Below are 27914 nucleotides of genomic sequence, written 5' to 3' on the forward strand. Positions count from 1 at the left end.
CTGATAAGCCTATCCAGCCCATAAAAAAATCCTAGTGTGATCATTCCACAAATCAAGTCACCTCTGCTATCTATGTGCCCTACATAAAGCACAGTGGAACTGATCCCAGTGATCTGCTCTGAACTTTGTATTACATTGGCTGAGGTTCTCTCTACTTCTCCCTTCTACTCCCTCATGCAACTGTTTCATTCCTGCAACTTTCATTGCCAGGAGGACTTGCTGGATCCTCCAGCTGAGTTGGTAGTACAAGGTCCAGCAGGAGTGGTGATGTTTTGTTGTGCCATATCTCCTCTTAGTTCTTCCATGCAGAGATTTTATTTCTCTCATTACGTTGCATAAAGGCACACAAACAAACACGTACGTTTGTGCATGGACTTCTGACTTAAGCCAAGAGACGTGGTTAAAATGGACCAGCACTGTGATATTTTTCACACTATGTGAAATCAACTCACCTAACCAAGAGACTAAAGGTATGTTATGTAGTGGAGTGCATTTGTTGATTGCCTCTTTAAATATCATGATCAAATGGAGGGTAGCTGTCTCATCACAGTCATTCTTGTCTGCTGCTTTTGAGCCCCTACAACATCCTACACTGACAGCAATTCTTAATTCAAACTCTTTATCTTTTCCCCTGATCCAAATAAAAGAGTGATAATTCAAATTTAATGTTGTAATACAGCTAAGCATGAAATCCTAGAAACTATACTACTTATGAAATTGCACTATTGAGAACTCAAAGCTATCCTTATTGCATAGTATGAAGGCCACTCAGGAGTAACATAAAACAGTCTAAGTAAGAAGGCTGTAATCTGAAAGGCATCACACTCGTGTTCTGTGAAATGTCTAAGGTGAACAGAAGCAGACGATTACAGAAAGCAAAAGGCCTTAAATCCTGGAATTTAACAAAGTATTTAATTCCTGGTTCAAACATGGCATTGATAAGTGATGATAGGCGGGTTCCTTAAACCCTGAAGCAAAATGTGGGAGGCCTGGGAGAGGGAGCAGAGGGAGGAGAAGACAAATACAATGAGAGCATATATTCATAAAGATCAGGCATTCAGATTGCACAGATATATTCAGTATCAGCATTTTTGGCTTGACTGCACGATGCTGTCCCTGCTAGAACCTGCTTTATTTTTCAAACTAGTTTTTTTTGTGTGCACAAAAGTAGATCGATTCACAAAGTGAAAAAAGCACCAAGGGAACTTATGGGAAAGCTGGAGAAAGACTTCAGTACTTGTTGGACTCTTTATGGTCAGAACTTCTCTAGAAAAGAAGTTATAGACAAAACAGGTGTGGCAGTGAAACGCAGTCTGGAGCCAGAGGCCAAATTCAGTGTTTTTTAGTATGAAATGAAAGCCCCATTCCAAGTGTTTCAGTCTAGAAGGAGAAGTAGCTCCTTCTACGTTATTCTAGAATAAGCAAGGTAAGGAAAAAGTTGACTTTGGATTTAGTTAATTTTCTCAGCAGTGGGTAAATGGTGTAAATTGTAGTACATCAGGCTCTAAGTATTTCATCTCTGCTGATTTCAAGTGCATCTGACAGCCCTGAAGATAATCTGGGAAAACACACAACAGTCTGTAAGATCTGTTTCGTAAGATCCATCTCCCAAACCAACACAGTTTTGCCACACAGGCTGCTTCTTAAGTCAAGCTCTTTCATAAGATAAAACATCACGAGAACCCAGCTTTCACCATCAAATTAATTCAAGACATTTATTGCATTTTTCCCAACTTCTCACCAAAGCTCATTACCTCCACAAAGTGCATTTTACCCATTTCTGAGACAGCACTGTGAATCAAGTCACTGACAGCGGCCTGGCCTAAAGCAAGATCTTAGCCACTCTTTTTACCAGCAATTAGAATTAGTTTTATAATGTATTAATCAGAATTAGTTTTATAACACTGATAAAAAGTAGCACGGTTCAGGGGTATAATGGTCAAAAACCTCTCCAACATGGCTTGAAGGCACTTATAAAAGCCTATGGTGATTATGTGGATGTTAACTTCCCTATCATTCTGCAAAATTAACTTTCATTAGAAACCTCTGCAAAGGCTAGAGCCGGTGTCTATGAATGCACATGTGTGGTGATCTCCAATGTCAGACACATGAGTGCACATATAAATACTGTCCATTAGATGGAGCAGTTATTTTTGAAGTACTTCAAAATAGCAGTTAAAAAAAGAGAAAGTCATCTCTCTATAGAATTGGATGCATAATCACTGAAGATCAACTGTATATGTATGTGCTGTCTCTTCATTCTTAGGTATCTCCCCAAAACATTTCACATTTTGGAGCTTGGAGCTGAAGGAACTGGTCCCAGCCACTTTTCACCTGCAAGACAAATCAGCACGTAAGAGAAAGTTAAAATTTAATACAGAGAAACAATTATCTAGTCACATTTCTGCAGCTGAATGTCCATTCCTACTCTTCCTTTGAAGGGTAAATACTGATGATGGAATACAAATATTTATCCTGTCTGGAATGCTTCAGGCAGCTTCCAATATCCTTTATTGCACAGTTACAAATGAAGCAACATTGAAATTCTGCAAGTCATGAGCACTCTCTGCTATGCTGAATCCACTTGTTTTAAGAACTACTTCTTTACAGTGGTTGGAGGTAAGGAAGAGGAAAAGGGTAGAAGGCTGGGGATTCAGAGAAACAACCTGGAGTGGAAACCAGTGGAAGCAGGATGTTAGGATTCCAGTTAGGATTAGAAACTATCAAAATGGCTGTTTAAAACTTCATATTCCTCACTCTCATTTTCATTAAGAATATTTTTATATAATCCAAACCCATTCAAAAAAAGAAAACAAGCATCCAAAAGTTTCTTTCAGTTTAATCTATGACCAAATTTAATTTGCATTAATAATAATCTGCTGCTGACATTTTTTCCACAAATGCATTGGACTTCATTACATGCACAGCTCTTCCTGGTCACTGTTCTCCTATTCCCCAAGTGCAGCCAATAAGGTCAGAAGTCAATTCCCTCTAACTCAGGTGACCAAGTTAATGCATGTTTTATTAACAGGGAAATGAAAATAAATACATTCCCATTCCAAGGGGATGGTCAATCAATGGATTTCTGTTTAAACTTTTGTGTATTAAAGTACCAATGAGCCATGGATTCAAGAGCTGTGATAGCATGTTGTTTATTAAGAAGGAAGAGATTTAAGGTAAAAATGTCAGAACAGCAGAAAGTCAGTGTCACCCATAGCCTTAATCTTATCAAAGATGTAACGCCAAGTATCAAATAGTTAAATATGAACATTTGGAAAACTAAACAAATTTAATAGTAATTTAAGAATGGCATGCAGCACACAAAATCTTGAAACATATCAAGGAGAAAGGATGGAGAACGCTAATTATTTCTTGCTTGGAAAAAGGACTACATATTTGTTCACTCTAAATGTACTGAAATACATTCCGGACAGCAGTTTCACCCCTTGAGAAGTATACTCAACATTATTTAATATTTGAAAAAAACAAATAGTATTTTGTTTAGTGGTATTATTAGATACGCACTCACCTATATTGCTGGCTAGCAGCTCTAAACGATCAGAGCCAAAAAAGAGCTGAGGTTTTCCATCAATATGTGCCACAATAGCAGGCATCCCGAATGCCTATTGACAGCATGGAGATTAAATGATGAGTGTTATGAAACAAACTTTTGTAGGCACATGTTCAGTCTTCAGGAATCAAATCTGAAAATGTTGACTTTTTTTTTCTCCCTCCCCTTCATTTGAACTTCATTCTGGAAGATGAGTCTAATGGAACTATCAGAAAGTAAAGGAATCTTCAAAGACTGTATGCCCCTCCTGAATGAGCAAGAAAAGCAATGTAGTAAACCCACAGTTTTATGTCACACAGTGACAGATGGCATCTCTTGATTCTGGCCCTGTAGCTGCCCATCCTTGTCAACCAGCCAGAATGGGCTAAATGGGTTTCCCAGATGACAATGCAATAAATTACCAGCAAGTTAGCATTTAGTTGCTCAGAAAGCAAAAGAGAGATGGTCTGTATAGTGCTTTCTAACCATCATCTTCATTGGTCCTTGCTTCCTAACCTTCTTAATAGGGAAGATATGCATAGCTGTGACACCAAAAGGCATTGGAAGCATCTCACCCCATATTTTATCGCTTCCTCAGTTGTCTCCTTCAGACGATCCTTCACTTCAGAGGTGGAAATCATTTGAAGTAGCTTCTGGGTGAGCTCAGAGGACAGCCCAGCCTTTTCTGCTACCTGACAAGTGACAGTGAAATTAGGCGTGCTCTAATAAAAAATATTCTAATTCCTAGCATGTATTAATTAAGCAGGATTCTGAGGCTACACTGCTTCCATAGGAAGTTACAAGAAGTTACTGCTAACTAAGAACTGAGTTAAAAAGAAAGTAAATAATACCACAGGCACACTTGGAACTGTATCAAGTAAACAACAGACTATTTCTCAATCACTTTGTAACATAAATTCACCTCTGCATACTCTGATGAAGAGACTGGGACCTGTTGTGGCTTTGGATGGCCTATTTCTACAAGAGAGGAAGGTCTAATATTTGCTGTAGGGGCAGGAAAAATAAACAAACAGACACAAGCAAATGAGGAGATGTCTACATCCCTGCCTTGCTGAACATGGATACAAAGACTGCCAAGGAGCATCTAAATTACTTCGAGTTCTAAGTATGAAGCTCCACAAATAGGCATCAGCCAGACTCTGGGGAAACAGCTGGACTGCGAGTGTCCAGTTTCAAATAGCGATGTCAGATAGGAGAGACCGCATCTCTTCGGCACAGACAATTCTTTTTTTCCTCATGTTCCATGAACTTAACAATAAAAGAACGTAGAAAGGAGATCCCTTAAAAAGGAACACATAAAGCTAGATGCCGTTACAGCCTTAACTGTAAAAAACAAAATCTCACTTGCAAAAGACACTATAGCGAACAATTACAATTTCTGATTTCTAATCTATACCAGAAATGCAGAGACAATAACAAAAAGAAGAGACTTACAGCCAAAATACTCTCTGGTTTACTGATATCTTCATGCTGTTGAAAGAAGAAAATAAGAAATTCAGTGAAGCTGAACAAGAGCTCAGTTCTGGACTTGAAAGCAAGTTTTCTATGAAAACAAATAAAAACCAATGCTAGTTGTCCCCACTGGAGTTTTTTCAGGCAAAGTTTTAAGTTACCTAATCAAATATTGTTCGGACATGAACTGCTGATTCACTCGGCCTATAGGACTCACAATTCATGCTGAAAATAAGGAACAGCAAATTAAGACAACTAGAAGCAAATCCTTTTCTTGCAGTGACTCCTGAATTACTGCTGTGGTTTACTCTGGCAAGCATCTCAGCTACATACATCGGCTCACCCCTGCCCCCTACAGTGGGGATAAGGGAGAGAAGTGGAAAAAGGTAAAACTTGTGGGTTGAGACAAAAACACCTTAATAGGGCAGAAAAGGAAGGGGAAAATTATAAATACATACATACATATGCATGTGTGTGTGTGCATGCATGAAGGTGATGTGCAATTCAATTGCTCATCATCTGCCAAATACTGTCCAGCCAAACCCTGAGCAGCAGCCTTCCTCCAGCCAAAAAACCCTATTTTTATCATTACACACAGAATCATAGAATGACCAAGGTTGGAAAAGACCTCCAATATCATGATATGGAATATATCACTTCAGCCAGTTTACATCAGCTGTCCTGGTTCTGTCCCCACCCTGCTCTTTGAGCAATCCCAGCTCCTCACAGGCAGAGCTGTACAAGAAGCTGAATCATCCTTGGCTCTGTGCAGCACTACTTGGCAACAGCTAAAACATTTTCTTAACACTGTTTTTCTTTTAAATCCAAAACATGGCATCGTATCAGCCCCCATGAAAATGAACTCTAGCCTAGCTGGAATCAAGGCAAACACTTATGACCTCATGTTTCCTTCCATGACTTCTAATTGATAGACTTTTCTTTTACTCATATTCAACACATAATGAAATGAGTCTGGAATGGTGACAGAAAGGATCAAGGCAATGGCTTCATAAAATACTGACCTGTGACCAAAAACGTAACCAGAACTCTCTAGATAAGGGTTCCAAGTACTTTGGTTGTGTCATATCCATGGCTGTGATAAAACGCATGGCTCCAAGTGTGTCTGGAATTAATGGAGACAAAGAAACATGCTGAAACATGGCACAGGGTCATGAACAGGTAAGAGTCTTAAGAAGTATTACTTAAATAAAGTATAATCTTCTTTGTAACTATTTCCAAATAGTAAAACTTACGTTGAATCAACAGTATCTTCAATGCTAATTTGGAGGTTTATTTCCCCAGAACTTCCTTTAATGGTTAAAAACCACACAGATTTAATACTGCTAATAGATACATGGAGAGGCTATGGACAGAGAATCAATCTTCACAGAATCACAGGGGTTGGAAAGAACCACATGAAATCATTGAGTCCAACCTCCCTGCTAAAGCAGGTACCCTACAATAGGTCTCACAGGCAGGCACCCAGATGGGTCTTGAATATATCCAGAGAAGGAGGTGTCACAACTTTTCTGGGCAGCCATTCCAATGCTGCCATCACCCCTACTGTAAGGAATTTCTTGTGCATGTTAGTAGTATGGTACTTACTATGTTCAAGTATTACTTAACATACTAGTCCTTGTCCTATTGCTACACACCACTGAGAAGAGTCTGGCCTCATCCATTTGCCTCCCACCTCCCTTTAGATACTTATAAACATTTATCAGATCCCCTCTCAGTCTTTTCCCCAGGCTGAACATACTCAGGTTACTCAGCCCTTCTTCAAATGGGAGACACTCCAGGCCATTAATTATTTTTGTTGGCCTTTGCTGGACTCTTTCTAGGAGACCCGTCTTTTTTTTTTTGAACTGGGGAGCCCAGAACTGGACACAGTGGCCTAAATGTGGCCTCACCAGGGCAAAGTAGAGGGGGAAGATAATCTCCCTTCACCTGCTGGCCATGTTCTTTCTAATGCACTCCAGGATACCATTGGCCTTCTTGGCCACAAGGGCACGCTGCTGGCTCATGGTCAACCTGTTGTCTACCAGAACACCCAGGTCCTTCTCTGCAGAGCTCCTCTCTGGCAGGTCATCCCCTAACCTGTACTGATGTGTGCAGTTATTCCTCCCCAGGTGCAAGACTCTATGCTTGCACCTGTTAAACCTCATCATCACAGAATCACCAAGGTTGGAAAAATCACTAAAAGATCATCCAGTCCAACCATTCAGCCATTACCAACAGCTGCCACTAAACCATGTCCCTCAACACAACATCCAGTCATTCCTTGAACACCCCCAATCATAGAAGGCCATCAAATTAGTCAAACATGATATCCCCTTGGTGAATCCACATTGATTACATCTGATAACCTTTTTCTCTTCCAATTGCTCAGAGATGGAATTCAGAACAAGCTGTTCCATCACCTCCTTTGCATGGGGGACTTAGCCTTCCTCGCTGAATCCCTACAGGACCTGACAACATTCCTATATTCTTCCTAGGTGGGCAGTCCCTTTTTCTGCATTTCATAGAACTTCTTTCCTTTTAGTTTATCCATGAGTTCCTTGCTCATCCACACAGGCCTCCTGCCACCTTTCCCTGATTTCTTACTCTTAGGGATTTGCCAGTTTTGAGTTTGGAATAAGTGGTGTTTAAGCTCTCAAGGCCTTCCTTACTTCTAGCACTCTAGCCCATGGAATACCTCCAAGTAGGTCAAAGTTGGCTCTCCTGAAGTCCAGGGTAGCAATTCTACTCAATGCTTTGCTTTTTCCACACAAGATCATGAACTCCCTCATCTTATGACTGCTGCATCCCAAGCATCCCTCAGATGCCACATCCTCAACCAGCTCTTTCTTCTTAGTAAAAACAAGGTCAAGTAATACACTCCCATTCATTGGCTCCTCCACCACCTCCATCAGAAAGTTATTACCAATGCACTGCAGGAACTAGGACCTCGTGTGCCTGCCCTTGTTGCTTATCCAACAAACATCAGGGTGGTTGAAGTCCCCCATGAGAACCATTGCTGGGGATCACAAGGCTACTTCCAGCTGTTTGTAAAAGGCCTCTTCCACTTCCACCTCCTGATCAAGCGGCTTGTAGTACACATCCACAATAGCATCACCAATGTTAGCTCACCCCTTGACTCTTACCCACAAGCTCTCCACTTGTTCATCGTCCCCCCCACAGCTGGAGCTCAATACATTCTAGTTGCTCTCTCACATAAAGGGCAACTTCACCACCTCACCTCACCAGTCTGCCTTCCCTTAAAAGGACAGAGCCATCCATTACAGCATTCCAGTCACAAGAGCTGTCCCACTGTCTGTGACCTCACACAGATCTCTAGTCCTCCCTGGTTATTTCCCACACTACGTGCATTGCTATATAGACACTTTTGGCAAGCAGAGGGTGCAGTTATCTCTAAGTAATTACAAGATCCAATTGGACAACTGAGAGGCTTTTCATTATTTCTTAGCCTTTCCTGCAATGGAGGATTTGAACAATGATTAACAAGTATTAAGCTCACTTATTTACTTACTTGTACCAATGATACGTTGGAATACATCAGGTGAAACTGTTAAAGGCACCTGATAATATTTTGCCATCCTTTTGATATCCTTCAGCAGGTATTCCGCACGCTTTGGCAACATTGCTGGAGGCTTGTTACCTTTCAGAAAGAGTTCTACTATAAGCAGAAGATTTCAACTATGCTATAAAGACACCGGACAAAATAAAACGTGACAAATTTAGCCTCACCTACACACACACCCGAGAAGTGCAATTTTATACAGTATTAGTAAAACATATACAGATTTTTCCATGATTTAAACACAATTTATTTTGGTTTTGCAAAGACTGGTAGTATAAATTAGTACAACCAGTTTTAAATGAAGGTAAAAACACCCTGGCAGTGATTTGTGTTGATGACTTTTAAAGTACAAAACGATGCACGGGTAAACAGGTGGAGGATTGTTCATGTCATGGTTTATATATTTAAGGGAATCCTAATAGGGCCCCAAGTGCTATTTTATGATGTTCTTTGATCCTTCACATATGTAACAAACTGTTAAGAGTTCCACAGATTTATTCTGGTTTTAATTCAACCCCAAACTTGCAGAAAATCACTCTGTGTAGAACTATTGTTATTCTATTTTAGGACTGAGGAACTTCGGCATTTACACATTCCACAGACAGCGTAAGTGCTGGGGGTACACAGCACTAACAGCACAAAACTCCTTGCAGCCAACTAGGTCACTGCTGAACTCCACGAGCCTATATTTACTTTGGTATTGCTGACAAAATATGGGTTAAAGGTTGGATCTGAGAGTTCAGCACTCACTGTGCTGGCCCACAGAAGTATCTAAAGAATGCCAGTCTCCCCACATTAGCTACCGGTTGCCTGCATGATGCCACCAAGGAAAGCAGGTCGAAAGCGTAAATCAACATTCCATATGTGCTGGTATCGGCAGAGAACCTGCAACACAGAAAGGCAAGCCAGGTTAATAGAGATGTCTGCAAGTAGAAAATAAGCCTTCGGCTGGGACGTGCCTCCTTAAGCACCTCCGGTTTTCAACACGTTATGAAGAAACTTAAAGGACCCCGACAAATGGGATTAAAAACAACAATCCGAACACGTCACGGGCAAAACAAAGCATGAAGCAGGGATCCCGTGTAACAGTGACTCCGGAGCAGCGGGGGAAGCCCCAAAGGGCAGGGAAGCGAGACGCCCTTCAGCTGACTCCGGCCCTCGGTCGGAGCAGCGGCTGTAGGGAACCCCGTGGGCCCCGGGAGCGGTCTCCCCCCACACCTCCTCCCCTCACCTCGAACCCCATCCAGGAGTAAGGAGACACAACATCGTAAAAGAGCTCCACGAGCACACGACCCATCTTAGCCCCTTCCCGTTCCCGTTCCCTGCGGTGCCGTGTCGACACGCCCCCACTACCCAGCGCACCCCAGCCCGGGCAGGCGGGCGCTGATGGGGAGGCCCTTCCGCTCACGTAAGTCGGCCCTGGTGGGGAGGGAGATGAGGTGGGAGGAGAGGAAACTCCTGGGGAGGACACAGGGGAGCTGCCTTATTCATTCCGGCATGGTTACCCGAAAGAGCGGTGCCGGTTCTCCTGTTGGAGCCGACGGAGAGTACGTACCGGCACTGAGCGGCTCTCCCTCGGGCAGTTTGCATTTCTATTTGAAAGAAGTAACTGATTGTTTTGTGTGTGTGCATGTGACAAAAAGAGGTTATTATTCCCTTCCTAACTCTTCACAACAACTGTATTCTGATACAGAAGGAGTTTACGCAGCATCAGTAGTTTTCTTGCAGTTCGTTTCCCATTCCTAGTAATCTCCAGTTCTGTGGATTTGGGGGAGAAACTATAAAAGGTTTAGGGCTGGTTTGGCCCAGATCTGTGACTAAAGGGATGGAGGGACCCACCGACCAGTTTTCCAGGAGAGGGGGAAGGGGGTAGGGGAAAGGGTAGGGAGATGGACCTAAAACAAAACAGCAGCAACGAGCTAAGGGTGAAAAACAATTCATTAAATATGAGAGTGGAATATGAGATAATATAATACAATATAATTGGAACTGAAGCTAATAAATCAAATTAAATGAGAGAGTGCCCAAAATTGAAGGTCTTACTCTAATGCAGGAGGTGAGATGGCTTGGGAGCACACACTGAGAAGTAAAAGAAAGGGAGCATCTTGTGACTTGTGTGAGGTTTTATCTTTCCCTCTAAATGGAAAATGGAAACAGAACAGTGAAAGTCTTCTGGGATTTGTAGTTCTTCTCTTCTGAGAACCAGGTACCTGGAAATATCGATGCTGCATGGAACTGGAGCATGAACTCTTTAACTCCCCGTGCGCTACATGATGTTATGATGTGGAACGCCGAAAACAAAAATCATAAAGCCCTGACAGAAACATACCTTTGTGAAGAGATCTTTTTAAACAGTTTTTAATAAGAAAACACCATATGTTGAAAAATTACCTGAGTATAGAAAAAGAAAGAAAGCAAAATTGTCCAAGCAGTCAAGGGAAGTTTGAGAAACTGTCACAATTATGTTTGTATTTCTTCTATGTATGTTAATACTTCTCTGCAAATAAACCAAACTTATGAAAGCTAATCATAAATGCAAGCTTTTCTGGTCCTCCAATTAGCATTTTTTGAACAGGGATGTATTCCTAAACTGTTCAGTACTGCTCAGCAGTGTCCATCATTGTCCCAGCTCTTCGATGTCATCATACCCCGTGTCTTCAAGAGCAGGGGATAAATCTCTCTGAGCTTCAGATGTTCTGTGTCTTGACACATTAGGGCTCCGGTCTGAAAACATGAAGGGAAGAGCACTGAGATAAATGCACATTCAGCACGTGTTACATCTGCATGGTTGTGCAGCTGGGCTGTCTCTTGCCTCCTCCAGAAAGACTTGAGAAAAGCTTCTCCTCCTGAATAAACATTTTTAATGACCTCTAATGATAATCATTTATAATGAAAGCAATTATTCAGTGTGCCAAAAGAGCCCAATTCCATGTTTAACCACCTCAAGTTTTTAAAAAGCTTTTTTTTTTTTTTTTTCCTCTCTTTATCTGCAAATCTCATAGATCTAGCCTTGTCCTTCCCAAGAGAATGCCATAATTTGGATCCTCCCAAGGCTACCACAGGAGAATGATCAACCCATTGTTGGTGTCTGAAATCTTACTAAGAGGATGTAACTCATTTTACTGATTGAGGGTGGTTTTTTCACACCTTTCCATGAATCCTTGTTTCTGTCACATTCTTCTGAGACCCCAATGACTTCTTGCTTATTCTGCCCAGAAAGAGAAGCATCTTCAGGTCCAGGAGCATCTGTTACATCATCATAACCACCGTCCAGGTTGTTTTTGGGCAATGGTAAGACTTCTGAAACAGTATAGGTATTAATTGTAACAGGGATACGTCTTCCACCAGAGAGAGCACTAGCTTGTGATCCAAAAATAAGGCCTGCAATAGTGACAGTACTATGATAATGAATGGTAAGAAACTAAGGTTTCTCCAGGGAATTCTGCATCACAGATATAGCTGTGTATCTGTGTATCACAGTGATATAGCTCCAGTAATTGTCATACATTGTTGTAACAAGTAGGAAGCAAAAACCAACACAGAAGATGAACACGACGAACATCTGGAAGACTGCAGTTAGTGGAAGAATTTTGTCAGAGTAGTGTTCCTCACTTTGTTTCATGATTGCCCAATAAGAAATGGCTCTGTTTCTATCTCAGTGAAGCACCTATTTCCTTGTGTTTTCATTACTTTAAACACTCTCTGTTAAACTTCAGTGAAAAAGTCTAGCTAAGTAGCTGCCATGTGCTGTTGCCTCTGGATGTTTGGATGCAAACTTGGGCCAAACCTCTGGAGAAAACTATTTGCAGTTCTTTTTCCCCATCTCTCATTTTCCACTGCATTTAGAGAGGGGAATCATTGAAACCAATCACAGATGCTAATGAGGGAAAGCTGCCTTAAAACAGAGTCCTGATCTAAGAGCTTTCCACAGCAGGTTTGAGTGTGCAAATGAAGACCAGAAAGTGCTGAATAAAGCCAGCTACACGTTTACTTCGGAGCTCAGTGACCTGTACTTAACTGGAAGCCAAGCCCCAGTGAACCTTAGTTTCCAGTGTTTTATATTTTATACATGCACACACAATACATATATAATCAATACACGAAATTAAAATTTAATCAAAGTGCCCCTATTTCATTTTTTTCACCCACCAATTCAATTGGAAATTAGAAGTCTCTTTCATTGTAGGATCCCTATCTTGCATTACCTTGAGTTGCTCCGGGACCATTTCCTTCATCATTGTCTCCACCATAGAACTGTTCATTTGTGGAAGCCTCTGAATAAGAAAGTAGGCAAATGAGAAAATGTGATATCGGAGCAAACTCTCCTAAGCTGCTGAACTGCATAATGTGAAAAACAGGTTGCAGATCCACGAAGCTATATATCTAAGTCAAGTAGTATGGGGTTGAGTATGACTGATAGTGTGCATTATGTACATTCTGTTTATTGCTCTCTAATATAGCTGTTTATCAAGGCAGCTATAGTGATGTAACAGGGAACATACCTAAATATGGTTCTGAAGGACCTTTGATGTAAAGTAACAAATTATATTGCTACTGATTGGTGGCTAAGTTAATATAGATATAAGGTATAAACAACGACAAAACAAAACCCATGCTGGTTCATAGAACATAAAGATCAACCAGAAAAAAATGCATGGTATAATATATAGGAAAGTGACTTTAATCATTTGAGTGACTTCAGTTATAAAAGGACTGGCTGTAAACACTGGAATAGACTCCCCAGGGAGGTGGTTGAGTCACCATCCCTGGATGTGTTTAAGAGCTGTTTGGATGTGGTGCTCAGAGATATGATTTAGCAGAGGGTTGTTAGAGTTAGGGTACTATGGTTAGGCTGCGGTTGGACTTGATGATCTTTGAGGTCTTTTCCAACCTGAGTAATTCTATAATTCTATGACTGGTAGGCTAAGTAAATGAGTTAAGGAAGCCAGTCAACAGTATTATTTTCTTGATAAATGTGTGAGCTGCACAGTTTCAGATTGGGCCACCAGAAGAAATCAGCTTCAGTTTGTTTCTCTTGATGAGAACAAAACACACATACCTGAGAGGCCGGACATCCCTTGCTGTTCCTTCATCACTTTATAATCAATTTCCTCATAGACAGCCTCATTGAAGGAGTCATAGGATAGCCTGGAGCCTGAAGGTAAAATGCATGATCATTCACAGTCTCTATCCATACTCAGGCCATGGTCATGAAAAGGGGGGATCTAACAGGGTCTACACGATCTGGTCACTACCCAGAAAGTCACTAAGAGGTGCTGGCTAAGAATAAGCATGGAGAAAAAGTTTATTTTGACAAAGACACCTTAGATATTGGGTGAGGAAGCAAGTGGGTTTACAAATCCATTCAATTTATTCTGTCTCTTTGCAGATCTAAGTTTCTTTGTGTTTTGCTTTATCTTCTAATAACTCCTTTATTCAAGAGACTGAAAGTTTTCCAGATGTTTATGGCACTTCAGGGAAAGATCTCATGCAGATCCACAGTCTGAACTGGAGATATTACTACTTATTTGTCTGAGATCTAATGTGCTACTAGCTGTGAGATTTCCAGTTGCTGTACTGATTTGATACCCTGTCCTTACCTGCATTTCTGCTGTTTCTCACTGCAAAACTGTTTCTCCAGATTGACCTCACTTTCCACTCTTAAGCCAGTTCCCCTGTCTCCTTGTCTCTGTTTCTCTCCACATAGGCAGCTCACTTCAAGTCCCCTACAGAGGAAGACCAGACCCAAGGCTCCCAGTGGCTGTCCTGACTGCTGTCAGTTTCCAGTTGTACTAGTTGACAGGGAATGAGTGAAAATCTCAGTGCAGCAGCAGGTGTCATTTACCTCAGCCAACCATCTCCCCTGCTACCCTAGGCAGCTAAAATCTTGCCAGCCATTTCAAGGAAGCATTTTATACCAACAAACCTCTCTGCTGTGCCCGGGCTCTTTGGATCTGTCCAGCGAAAATAGCAAGAATCAGGCAGAGAAGGGCTCCCAGGATAATGCAGAGGATGACAGGCGCTGAAACTCTCGTGTTGTTTGCCTCCGGGCGGCGGGGTGAAGCTAAATGAAAGTGAAGAGGAAACACACAGAGAAGAACCCAGTAGCCCAAAGGCTGCTCCTCTGAAGCCTCCTTGTGTGCTCACAGTAGCAGAGTGAGGTCATCTGCTGAATAATTTCTGCTCAAGGAGAAAGAATTTAGCAGCTAGAAATAGCGCCATTCAACTCTCCTTTACAAGAGGCTGTGGGAGCTGGAATATCACAGAATCACAGAATTGCAGGGGTTGGAATGGACCTCAAGAGATCATTGAGTCCAACCCCCCTGCCAAAGCAGGTTGATATACTTCTGACTTACTTGATATGCGGTATCAATGACAATAAAAGTTCCTAATTTGATGGGTTGAAAAAAAAAAAAAAAGGAGAAGAAGGAATGTTTTACCTGCTCTAGTGGGAGATGCTGTTGTTTCTGTCGCACCTACAAAATGAATATGAGTCCAGATTAAGGAAGAGGTAACTGTTTAGGAAGAATATATTCATATAATTTGTGAGGTTCCTTCGGTCAGAATTATAAGGATGCTAATCACCGGGATGGGCAGATGGCCGGTAGGATAATATTCCTATATCCATCTCCCTCCCCAGTTTATGTGATGAACCAAAGGACCATTTTACTAACCTGAGCAAACCACAGCAGCATCCTCCTTGTGATCACAGTTTTTGCCAAGCAAAGGCTTGGAAGGACAATCCCAGAGTGACAGTTCTGTTCCTTTACAGTGGACCTTCTCCAGCCAGATGGGACCTGTCCCCTTCCCAAAGGCAGCTTCACTTAGAGCAGACACAGCAGAACCACAGCCCAGCTGCCTGCATACAACATTAGCATCAGCCACATCCCAGGAATCATCACAGACTGTTCCCCAGGAACCCTGATTCCAAATCTCTACTCTTCCTGAGCACTCATCCTCTCCTCCTACAACACGTAACTTCTCCCTGTCTTCAGAATAAAAGAAAGATCTGCATTGCCTGAAGAGCAGTAAGGTCCATAGAGACTAATAAGGAAAAACAAAAGGGTAGAAGTACCTGAGCAGCTTGTAGAGTTTGGACACTCAGTAAATGTGGCTGGAGTCACTGTTTTTTTTCTTCCTGCAGAAATCAAACACTCTGATGACTTTGCTTTCTTTTCTCTCAAAGTGCCTTTCAAGAGATCTGAATGTTATCTAAAAATTGTTTTATTTCAGTGGGAACCCACAGATATGAAATACTGTCCTAAAAGCAGGCACCAGAAACGATAATTTAGAACCGAACTAACATACACTTGCACATGGTTATGTGCATGCATATGTATTTATATGTATATAAGCAATGCTTTGCCTCCATACATACAGAAATACATACATGTCCCTACTCTTCTTGAATAGTCTCATTTTAACTGAAATCTCACAGACTAATTGGATTTCACAGATCTTTAATGTACAGATAAGCAGTGGCAGCATCCTGTCAGGGGTTTCCCTTGGATTTTAACACCGATATCATTTTAATTTACTCATTTTCAGCAGAGATGTAGACAAAGTGTTTGTGCCAATTTCATGAAACTGAATAATATAAACTGGAAACAAATAAACATGAGGAAAGCATCACATTTTCCACGTATGCAAGTGTGGATGTGTGTTTGGGAGGTACCACATGGGTGCATTTGTATTTACCAGCGCAAGAAATATGGGTCTCTTCTGCTCGGGTACCACATGACTGAGGATTCCAGGGGTCTGACTGACATTGCCAGAGAGAGCTGTGTTGCTCAGTGCACTCAATGTGATCCAGCCACGTGGGCCCAGAACCTCTGCCGTATTTGAAATCTCTTTCAATTTCCCCACCATCTCCACAGTCCAAGTGTTTGCATACAGTTATTGCAGTGAGTTGAGACATACGGTTGGAGCAAATGCTACCCCATGTCCCATTGTAGAAAACTTCTAACCGTCCAGCACAGTCACTGCCATTCATCAGCCTCAGAGCCAGGAACTCTGAAAGTAAGGATATAAAAATGAAATCAGAGGGCAAGACTCAACACACATTTCATTGTCCTGTTTCCAAAGACCAACAGTTCAGTAAGTATTACTATTCAAACAATAGAAGCCACTTCCTTATTGATTTTGTCTGTTGTCCCAGTCCAAGAATCCACAGGACTGGCTGGTACTTTATCATTCAACTGATCTCCACTTTATATTACTTATTGCCAGTTAACAGAATTTTAACAGTTGTTTTAGGTAATAATAATAAAAAAAAACAGAAAACATTAACAATTAAACAAATACATAGAGAAACACCTTAGATCCCCTTCCCCAGTCCTGACTAATTGTCATTTAACCACATCCTCCTTCATCCACCTTCTTCTATTGTCTCCACCCAAAACAGCTCAGAAAAGTGAGGAATGGGTGCTGCAGCGAGTCCATAACAGGCTGATGTTGATACTTTTCCATTCTTCTTCTCTTTCCCTTCTTCAGCATGGAGTCCCTCCCCTGTAGAATGCCATCCTTCGTGAATGGATTCAGTTGAGGTGTCCCACAGGCTGCAGTATTGCTTCAATATAGCTTCTTACCACAAAATGGAGTCCTTCTGGAATGGAGTGCTCCAGCATGTGTTCCTTGAGCTGCAGCTCCTCCCAGACCACCCGCTCCCACATGGAGCTCATCTCTATGAGCTGCGGCTCCAGCCCAGGTCGTACGCCTGCAGGGGTTCTCCATGAGCTGTGACCACCACATCCACTACTGCACCCTGAGCTCCTCCACAGGCTGTGGGATGCCTACATAACATCAGTTCACGAAGGATGGCAATCAATTAAATTAATCTTTCTTAAATTGAGTGTCTTTTCCCACTATGGTAATTGGTGAACAATCTCCCTGTATTTTTTCTCAACCCATGAGCTTTCTTTTTCTCTTATTTTCTCCTTCTGTTCTGATGACCTGGGGGAGTAATAGAGTGGCTGTGTGGTACTTAGCTACCTACTGTTAACAACCACATCCCTGCCATCCCTACAAATCTCTTTGCTGAGGGGAATGGCAATGCAGAAAGTTGGCACTGCACTTACTCATTTTTCTCTGCTCCAGTATGACTCCTTCACAAGCTGCAGTCCCTTCAGAGGTTGTACCTGGTCCAATGTCTGCCCTCCACAGGTTTCAACCCTTTCAAAAGTTTATCTGTTCCAGGCCACATCCCCCTCTAGAAGCATATCCCCTACAGCAAGGACCGTCACCTTCTAAGTCATGTCTCCAACAATGTCCCTCAGATGTCTGTGAAGTACTAAGGCCTGAACAGTAGGCCTTGAACCAAAGTTGACCTCTAGATGAATCTCACAACTCAGCATTATATATCATCAGTATCCAATCATTAGCAAAATATATAATCAGCAAAAAGTATGATCATTAGCAAAATATGTATCTTGGACAAAACATCTCATTAGCAAGAGATGTAGCTTAGATAAAGCATTATGAGAATGTATTAACCTTTCCTTGTTTAGAAGCATAGTGTCAAGGCCTACTAGTACACAAACTTCCTTGGTTCCTCCTTGAGCCCTGGCCAGGCTTGAGGTGGAATCCAAAGGGAGAATGAAACCAGATGTTTCCACCTAATTGTCACGTAAACTTGTTTATTCAACAATATAAAAGCTGGACCCTCTTGTAGTGAAGTTGGAGACCTCACCTACAAGTGGATGCACTGTGTAGGACCTCCCAGTTGCTGGGAAAGGCTCTCCAAATCCTCACTGCAACTGGGGCTCCCTAGCAACTGTGGATCTGGATGATGGTAAAGTATTAGGGCAATTGGTGATGTATCTTTCTTAATCACTATTGTTATTACTCATGCAGTAATAGTTCTGCACACTGCATTCATTGTACTTATGATCTCATTGCTTTAAACTTAAGTAAAGATAAACGCACTTCTTTAACTTGGTGTCTGTGACCTTTGTACTGCCCCTATCTACTACTAAACAATCTGGCACTTAACAGTTGATGACCTCCTTCCACACAACATGCAACCAGAGCCTCTTGGTATAGTAACAGTCCAATTCATCTCCCAGATTCCTCAGCATACACTTTTGCATGTACATGTGTGAATGCAAAATAAGGACTTCAGTACACCCCTTTGTGTTGATGGGCCATGACTGCAGACGGGATAGAATAACAAGCTGTCCAAGCAAGACTCCACCAATTCTCAGCTTCCCCATTCATGTTCTCTTTCAACCCACAGGCTATGAAATGTATTCTTTGAACATACCTGAGCATAGGACTCCAGCATCCTCTTTGTGTTGGCAATTGTGAAGACCACATGCCCTAGAGGGACATGCCCAGAGATTGGATTCAGACCCAGTGCAGTTCACATCATCCAGCCAGATTTGCCCTGAGCCTTCTCCATAATGAGCAGAGTCTAATGCCTTGATGGCATATCCACATCCCAGCTGTCTGCAAACAACATTTGCATCTGATAGATCCCAGTTATCATCACAGATAGTGCCCCAGACACCATCATGATAAAGCTCCACTCTCCCAGCACAGCGTTTTGTTCCATTCACCAGCCTGATCTGCCGGCTCTCTGCAGGAAGAAAATGCAATGGACAATACTGAGTATATTGATAATGCTCTTGTCAATTTAAAGCACATTTGAGGCATCATGTTCTTGTTAGATTCCAGTTCATTTATTATGACTTCTTAGGCAGAACTCCTGTGATGCTAAAACAACACCAGGGCAAAGGACTACTCCTGCAATAGGTAAATGTTTAAGGAATTCCTGTTGGTAATCACCAATGTAGTAGTCTAGTCATGGTAAGTATATTCAGGCATCACCTTAAATTAGAAAGTCTGAGAAGCTGTTTTCTAATTAAACACATTTAAATCAAAAACAGGTTCTGCAACAGATGTGTTACAAAATAAGAGATATGTAGCAATAGTTCTTGTTTATGTGCATATTTAGAAAGGCTGCTTGTGCCTATACATATATAGAAGACTCACAAAACCAAACCTGTTCAGGTCTTTAATGTCAGTTAAAATGTGTGATAGTCACTGACAAATTAGTGCTTTTATGACTTCTGTATCCTGTTATTTCTTTATGATTCTGTGAGCTAAATTCTTTAAGAATTTCAGATGAAGAAAGCAATGTGTGAATTACACTTTCTTCTCTGTCTATCATTTATCTCTTAGCATATACAAGTAGGTGACTATCACAAACTCTGATCCATGCCTCTTTAAGATCTGGTGAGACCAGAGCTCAAAGTTGGCTAGAGACAACCACAGAAAGCATTCTGTTCTTTTCACACAGTAACTCACCAGAGCAAATCACACCAACATCTTCAGCAACTCCTGCTGACAGCACCTGAGAATGGGAGGTCTTGCAGAGCATTAGCTGAGTCTCATTTCCATCACACTGGACACTTCTTAAGCCCACAGGACCGATGCCTCGTTCAGATCTTGGAAGGTAATAGGCTCTCTTGGCTATTCCACACTGAAGCTGTCTGCATACCACATGAGCATCATTCATGTTCCAGTCGTCATCTAGGACTCTGCCCCACATGTCACCGAGGGAGATTTCAACACGCCCATCACAGCGGCTCTGACCATCTGAGAGTCTGAGTGATTCAGCAAGACCTGGGCTCAAAAGGTTTGGAAAATACATTGAATAGAATCTACTGCTGTTATCACAGTAGAAATAATGTGCAGGAGAGAGAAGGAAGTCAGATTTATAGGATGGTAAAGAGTATTTCACATCAATGATTAAGGAGACAGCCTGTAGTAAGGCTTTGCTTGCTTCTATGACCAAAAGATTTTGCAATAGGAAGAAAGAAAGGTGTACCCAGCTAAAAGGCAAGATCCTGTGAGGGAGGAATCAGGCATATCTAAATAATGTGAATTCTTCTAGAGTGAAATCCTTCTAAATGAAGTTTTTAAGCTGAAACTGGGGACAGAAGGGTGATGGGTGGGTAGTGAAGGAATGACATCAAATATAAGCTGACACACATGACTTGGTAAAGTGAGATCACCAAGACTGCTTTGGTCTGAAGTTTCAAAACCCATAAAAACCCATTCCTGACTTACCTGAGCAAACAACAGTGGCTACTTCTTTGGCTGAACAGGTTGGATTGCCCAAAGTCACTTGAGCACAATCCCACAGGCAGGACTCTGTCCCGTTACAGTGAAAAGCATCTCTCCATACAGGCCCATTCCCATCCACAAAACTGTCTCCTGTCTGGATTGACTTTGCATAGCCACAGTTCAGCTGATAGCAGAGAACGTTGGCAGCCTGCAAATTCCAGTGGGAGCGGCAGAGTCTTCCCCATGTATCTCCATGGCGGATTTCCACTCTGCCAGAGCATGTGGTGCCATTCACTAATCTGTACCCTGGGCACCCTGAATATAAGAGAAAATGAATACCAAGATGTCACAATGGTAACTTCTCATGAGCATGAAAAAAAAGTGGCTTAGAAATGGAAATGAATTTTCCTTAGCTATGAGAAAGTGCAAAAATGCCTCCACTGGTCACAAGAATTTACATACATGTAACTAGATTTCAGTCCCTCTGATTTACTAAGAAGAATGATTAGAAATCAGAAGCTGGTCTGCAATTTTTAATCTTGAGGCACTGGATTTCAAGGCTCTGAGTGAACCTTAACAACTCTGACCAGATATATTTGGGTCTCTCATCTCAGACCATTGGTCCAAGGCCTCAATTAAGCCTGAACCTGGCCTTCAGTTCTTGCCTTAACTATGTAGTTGGTGTAACTATCCTGTCTTCTGCTGTTCCTGACTGTTCTCTCCAGTTCAGCCCTCTGTGTTCAGATGCTTCGGACTATACCATGGTGGATGCACTCATATTGTCTCACCATCTAGACTCAGCTTGTTCCTCCAAGGAACAGCCCTTCCCTAACTCTTGCCTTTGCAGAGCATGAGCAGCCTTGTGGTGAGAGTGAAGTGCAGTCCTGGAAATACCTGTAGCAGCAGGCTAAATACAGAGCTTGGCTGTACAGATACCCTTTGGTTTTTGGGTCCATATCTGTCTCAAATAAACATTTTTTCATTTCCTATCTTAGCCCTTTCTATTGCTCACCTGAGCACACCACACGAGCAACATTTCCAGCAGGGCATTTGTTCTGGTCTAGTACACTCACAGAACAGTCTCTGGAGTACGAGCCATTCTTCTTACAGCTGAAAGTACCGTTCCAGAAAGACCCATTTCCTTTTCCAAAAGATTTTCCATCTGGTACTGATAGTGCAACTCCACAGTCCAGATGCTGGCAGAGATCATTGGCAGCTGGAAAATTCCACAAGTAGTCACAGAGTGTTCCCCATGAGCCTCCATGAAGAAGCTCAACTCTCCCTGAACATGCGGTACTGCCATTTGCCAACCTGTATCCACCATAGCCTGTAGGAATAATAAAGAACTTAAATATTTGTATTGTTATTCAGTGCTATTGCAGAGAAAATTGTAAGAGAGATCTAGTTTACTAACACTAGTATAGCATCTCTGCCTCGTTTTTAGTTTTAAGCTGAGAAAACAGTTTTCTATGTCTAATCAGCAATATATATATATATATATATATATATATATATATATATACATATATACATATATATATAAAGTAGGTGTAACGTTAGCTGTATTTAAAGCCCAAACTGTATGAAATTCTTTAATAATGATACCTCATAGTTACAGCCATATTCACCCAGGCCTCCAATAACTTTTATTTCTTTATAAATAAATGTTTGTAACTTATATCTCCTATGATTTTTCAGAGGTATGTAGTTGTCCCTCTCCCAGTTTTATAATTAACTGAAGTACCAAAGTTTAACATACACAATAACAGCAGAAAATGCATTTTACCATGTTCCTGATTATCTGCTCTGGTCATTTCCCCTTTTATGCATATGAGAAAGACAAGGAAGGAATTCCCAACACTACAGAGCTCATGCCTCTAATATCATAAGAGGAAATTACAGATCTTTTGAGGTCTCCATCCCTGGTGACAAAGTGAAGTTGTCAAAAAGGATGTGTTAAATGCAGACCCTCAGTAGAATGTAAGAGACTGTGCAAGAGGCCTAGAACTCCAAGGACCATAGAAATATGCAGAAGTTCAGAGTAGTGGGCTGCCACGAAGAAAACTTGGGATACATGTAAACTACATCTATCAGTCCAAAGTCTCACCTGAACATAGAACATAAGCATCATGAGAGCATGCCTTACTACGATGTAACATCCTGGGACAGTGTGCAAGGTGAGTCTCATTCCCCACACAGTGGAACTCTTCTTGCCAAAGCAATTCACGTCTGTCTCTAAAGTGAACTCCTCTCGAGACATCCACAGCCTGGCCACACCTTAGCTCATTGCATATAACAGAGGCAGCATTGAAATTAATGTATGAGTAACAGACTGTAGTCCAAGTTTCTTCTCGCTTTATTTTCAGGTGTCCTGAGCAAGCAGTGCCTCCTCCAGACAGACGCAGACCTGAGAAACCTGGGTGGAAGGAAAGAGGGGAGCATAAAACAACAAAATCAGTATTGAGTGTTGATTACACTGGTCTAATTTAATTTCTCTCATGCATTCACAGGCAAGACACATGGCATGCATGTCTCTGAGGACCAGTGACTTTTAAATAGTAGTTGTGGCAATATTTGTATGCTGCTGGCAAGATTAAAATGAGAGAAAATAACAGTTTGTGGGAACATTTGTGTTTTTAGTATGTGAAAATACTAAATCTTGAACAAGTGCTTGGGAAGCCCTAGAATAAGGGGAATTCTGAACATCTGCAATATTTGAACAATAGTAATTCACAAATAAATAAATCAATACATAAGTATTTACAAGCATATGTCCCCAACTCTTCACTATTCAAAGGAATAGGATACTGAAATGCCTCAAAAAGAAGAAAAAAGTGCTTTTATATGCTTTTCTTCTCAGCAGACATTATTTGGAAATAGTAATGGATTTATTTTTGTGCAGCACAGACAATCATTACAATGAATTTATAGCTGAGCAGGAGCATGGAAAATGTTATTCAGATGAGTACTGATGGTAATGGCAAGGGAAATCTTGAGTTTATCAATAGTGACTCCACAAAGCCTGGGAGAGTTTGTGGCCTTGAATCAATGGAGAGGCTAGTAGGGCTGATCTCGTGGTGGGAGTTTGTTACAAACCACCCATTAAAGCAAGGAATTGGATGAAATCTTCTATAAACAAAAGAAGAAATTCTCCAGGTCACACATCTTCATGCTGTCATTGGCAAAGCTGCACTTCACATACTGTTTTAGTTTTCAGTCCATCACTTCAAGGATATTGGTTTGCGCAAGCACGTGCAAAGAAGAGAAATGAAGCTCAGTGAAGGGAATGGCAGATTTATGAGGAGTAACTAAGGGAACAGGGATTGTTTAGTCAGGAGAAAAAGAGGCTGAGGGGAGACCTCGTTGCTCTCTACAACTAAAAGAAGTCTCTTATCATATGACTAGTGATATGACACAAAGGAATCAGCTCCAGTTGCACCAGCGAATGTTTAGGCTGAAGGTTAGGAAGAATTTCTTCACAGATAGTGTGGAAAAGCATTGGAATGGGCTGCCGAGGGAAACGATGGACTCCTCATCCTTGCATTTATTTAAGAAACGTGGACATGATGTCTATTCAGGAGCAAAGAAGAACTGGTTGGAGTTATGGAAATCTTTGGTAGCCTTTAGAATCAGAATCATAGAATCACCAAGGTTAGAAAAGACCTAAAAGATCATCCAGTCCAACCATTCACCTATTACCAATAGCTCCCACTAAACCATGTCCCTCAACACAACATCCAGTCTTTCCTTGAACACCCGCAGGGTCGGTGACTCCACCTCCTCCCTGGGCAGTCCATTCCAGTGCCTGACCACCCTTAGTCACCCTGAAATAGTGAATTTCCAGATATTAAACGGAGCAGGAAAGAAGAAAAAGTGCAAACAGTTCAGGAGAGAGAATCTGACTTAAATAAATCCATGGGCTGCAATGTGCTATATCTAAACTGGACAAAGTTCTTTCAAGTCTGCTCTCTCTAAAATGAGTCCATTTTCAAAAGGTTGTAGATATTATGCCCCTAACAACAGGAAAAAGGCAAATGCTGCACTCATCTTCAGAAAAGAATAAAAAGACAACCTGGATAACTATAGGCTGGTCAGAGAAATTCATGGGGTGAATTTTCCAGGACCATATTTCTAAGCAGGTGAAGATGAAGGTAAACAAGTAGAGTGAGCATGGATTTTCCAAGAGTAAACCATGCCTATGTGACCTGACTGCTTTCTCTGTCTATTTCTGTCCTGTATCACTGCTGCGCAAAGGCAAAGCAGACATACACAAGTGGTAAGCAGCAGTCTCATTGGTGGTGTGACTTGTTTGGGTTCAGAGGCCATGGAGAAAGCATTACCTCTGTGCTGACCATATTACTAGGCTTTATCCATCTAGGACAAAGGTTGATCTCAGCTCCTTTGCACTGTGGGATCTTTATTATTAAAGGGGCGTCTTTATTATTAAAGGTTATATAACTTCTTACCTGAGCAGATGACTCCAACATCAAAATAATGAGGGCAGGTAAAGCCACCCCAGCCTGTATGTGGGCAGTTCCAGAGAGCAGATTCATTACCACGGCACTCTACTCGATACAACCATGTAGGTCCAGATCCTTCTCCAAAAGGAGCTCTGTTAAGGGCCTGAACAGCAGATCCACATCCTACTTGCTTGCAAACAACCTCAGCATCTTCTCTATTCCAGTCACCATCACACACAGTTCCCCACTGATCCTCGTGTTTTACTTCCACTCTCCCAGAGCATGGGCCAGTTCCATTTACCAGCTTCAATTCATCACCCCCTTCACAGACAGAGATAGAACAATGTTACGAAGAATGACAGTCTTATCATTACTATCTTTTGCAGATGATTAACGAGACTATTATTACTCTTAAATCTTATTAAGAGTCATCTTTCTAAACAGTCCCACATAAAGTTCTCATTTATTTGTTTTGTTTCCAGGATGTTATGTTGGTATTTACAAGTTTGAGATAACAAAACTGATAAAACAAGTTTTTTCTAACGATGTGCAAGCTGTCTCTTCTCCTGACCTATCAGAGATGGGGAATGCCAAGTAATGTCCCTGGCCTATATCTCGTAAGGGCTACAATGGAAGCTTCTCCTTTCTTTTTATTGTTCTTCCTCGATTTATTCCTCTCAGACAAACTACAGATAAGAACTTTGACCCCAAACTGGAACTGTTTCATAACCTAGCTTACAATAGAAAACTAAATCCAGTGTTTATAAGTAAGATTTGATCTGATTGTCAGTACCCTTAGTTCACTAATAAAACTTATTGGCCTTGACTTACCCCAGCTGGGATCTCCATCCATGTACCCTGTCCATATCCTCAGGACTCCATTTAAGAGTGTCTACAACTTTGGTCACTGCCTGAGATGCACTGTAAGTGTGCTTGCATCCAACTTATACACAGCTGGCTTGGCCACAGGCTCTACAATATACATACTGACCCACAGATTGCTACCATCACTGGACATTACCCTGATTTGTATAGTGACTTCCCAGTTTGACATTGAATGTACCCCTTCACCATGAACGCGCCTGATGATCTGGGCTCTTGGTTGAAGCTTACTACTGCCTTGCTTGCCTCTCTTGGGTACTGTGAGCCTGGGCCCTTGCTGGTGAGACCTACGTTCTGCTGGCCATATTATCATGGGAGAAGATGGCCCTTGCTATACCCCTTAAGGATGCTTGTAGGAGTTCTCAAAAAGTGACAGTTGAAAGTAGTCTAGAAGGACACCTCTCAGAGTTAATCAATTGTTTTATCAGATTTGCAACAAAAAACAACTAAATTGTAATAAGAGCCTCAGGTTTTGCTGAAAGAGTTCTCAAAACTGTATGGATTGAAAAGCATCACATTCTCTGTCTTCTTCAAAGCAGAGATGTTCCTGCAGATCACACTTGCTGTCATTTGACACTGTGAAGCAGAAATCAATCATTTTGCTTTTTATTTTAAAACAAATCTAATTCCTCTCAATTCCCCGTGTCAGTGCTATTGCAGAAATTGATAAAGCTACTTCCAGCAGCAACTAATTATAATCTCTTTCCAAAGAAAAATGCTTGCAGTAGTTGACTAAAATGCAATTCTGCCTCCATCTGCATATAGTCTGATTGTCTCCTGGTTCAGAGTCAGACAATATGGCAGCGATACAGAATCGTTCTTGTACACAGGCAATGGTTTTACTTCTGTGCTAATACTGCTGTGCTTCCCCACAATTTCCTGACTGTCATTTAGTTTCAGAAACATGAAGAGTTTCAGGGAGGTTATTCAAGTGGATGACAAGTAGCAACATCTAAAAATATTTTAGTGTGAACTCTTTTCTCAAATTTCCTGGGGAAAATTCACTCCAATACGTAGCACAAAGAACTACAGAAAGCTTTCGTACTTGAGAGATATTTTAAAACATACATTTAACAAAGAAAGCATTTTAAAGTTAAAATCATAATTCATTACTAAAGGAACCAGATAACATATTTCCATTAGTCACATTCAGGACTAAAACAAACAGATCCTCAATTGATTAATCTGTTCTTCTGCACCTGAAGACTAGGGCTCTGCTACATTAAAGAAAGCATCAACCATAAAGTCTGACTTTCATCACACAGGGATGCAACCCTCAGGCACAATGCCATATTACCAGCTCTGTGTGTATAAAGACAAAAACATGGACCCCAAAAGCTGGTTTTTATTGTTAGTTTCAAATATATGTGCATAGCCCTACAACAGCATGGAGGTAAGTAGTGTCAAAATTCAAACAGCCAGGAACAATTGAGTGGAAGACACTACCCAGTCAAACACCACTACACACAGCAACATTCAGACTGGGTTTGATTAAAAACCTAGAGTTATTCACTCCACCTACACAAAGCTCAACAAGGGAGGCAAGACTGTAGTAAAACGTACCCAGTAGGCTTCCATTACAGTTCAGCTGTTCACTAACTAATATCTCATCAAAATGTAGAACGCTTACAAATGCTTACTCTTCTTTCAATATCCTTGGTGATCCTGGCAGAATTAAAGCCAAATGTATTTAAACACCTTCTCAACATTTTGTCTTACAGACTAATGGAAAAACAACTAGTTCATACTGAATTTACATTCTCTTCCTAGCTGAGTAACTTACGCAAATTAATGTACTTACCTTGGGAAACCTGAATGGTGAGAAGGATCCACAACACTAAAGCTGAAAGACATTCTTTCATTGCCATCCTTACTGTGGACAGATGAAAATTCTGTTAGG

The 27914-nt window shown here is 41.4% G+C and overlaps 2 protein-coding genes across 3 annotated transcripts; both read right to left on the reverse strand.

The window, feature by feature from the left end:
* Positions 1-890: 890 nt before the first annotated feature.
* GSTK1 (glutathione S-transferase kappa 1) lies at positions 891-9983 on the reverse strand. Of its 2 annotated transcripts, XM_015873737.2 has the most exons (8): positions 9835-9980; positions 9407-9488; positions 8553-8681; positions 6046-6146; positions 5006-5041; positions 4126-4242; positions 3530-3623; positions 891-2334 (listed from the first exon to the last, which is right to left on the reverse strand). In XM_015873737.2, the coding sequence occupies exons 1-8, from the start codon at positions 9898-9900 to the stop codon at positions 2285-2287; spliced, it is 675 nt and encodes a 224-aa protein (XP_015729223.1). In that variant the 5' UTR covers positions 9901-9980; the 3' UTR covers positions 891-2284. The 2 variants fall into 2 exon arrangements, with proteins under 2 accessions (XP_015729223.1, XP_015729232.1); XM_015873746.2 differs by lacking the exon at positions 8553-8681 and having other exon boundaries at positions 9835-9983.
* LOC107319140 (antigen WC1.1-like) lies at positions 9916-27882 on the reverse strand. Its single transcript, XM_015873785.2, has 16 exons — positions 27816-27882; positions 25139-25453; positions 22780-23088; positions 21685-21999; positions 20676-20987; positions 19911-20228; positions 18865-19179; positions 16302-16616; positions 15679-15741; positions 15278-15592; positions 15044-15079; positions 14530-14667; positions 13663-13758; positions 12809-12877; positions 11751-11903; positions 9916-11327 (listed from the first exon to the last, which is right to left on the reverse strand). Exons 1-16 carry the CDS (start codon positions 27880-27882, stop codon positions 11221-11223), a joined length of 3243 nt encoding a protein of 1080 aa, XP_015729271.1. The 3' UTR covers positions 9916-11220.
* Between the last annotated feature and the right edge of the window lie 32 nt (positions 27883-27914).

The sequence above is a fragment of the Coturnix japonica genome, chromosome 1 (assembly GCF_001577835.2).
Source record: "Coturnix japonica isolate 7356 chromosome 1, Coturnix japonica 2.1, whole genome shotgun sequence".
Taxonomy (NCBI): Eukaryota; Metazoa; Chordata; class Aves; order Galliformes; family Phasianidae; genus Coturnix; species Coturnix japonica.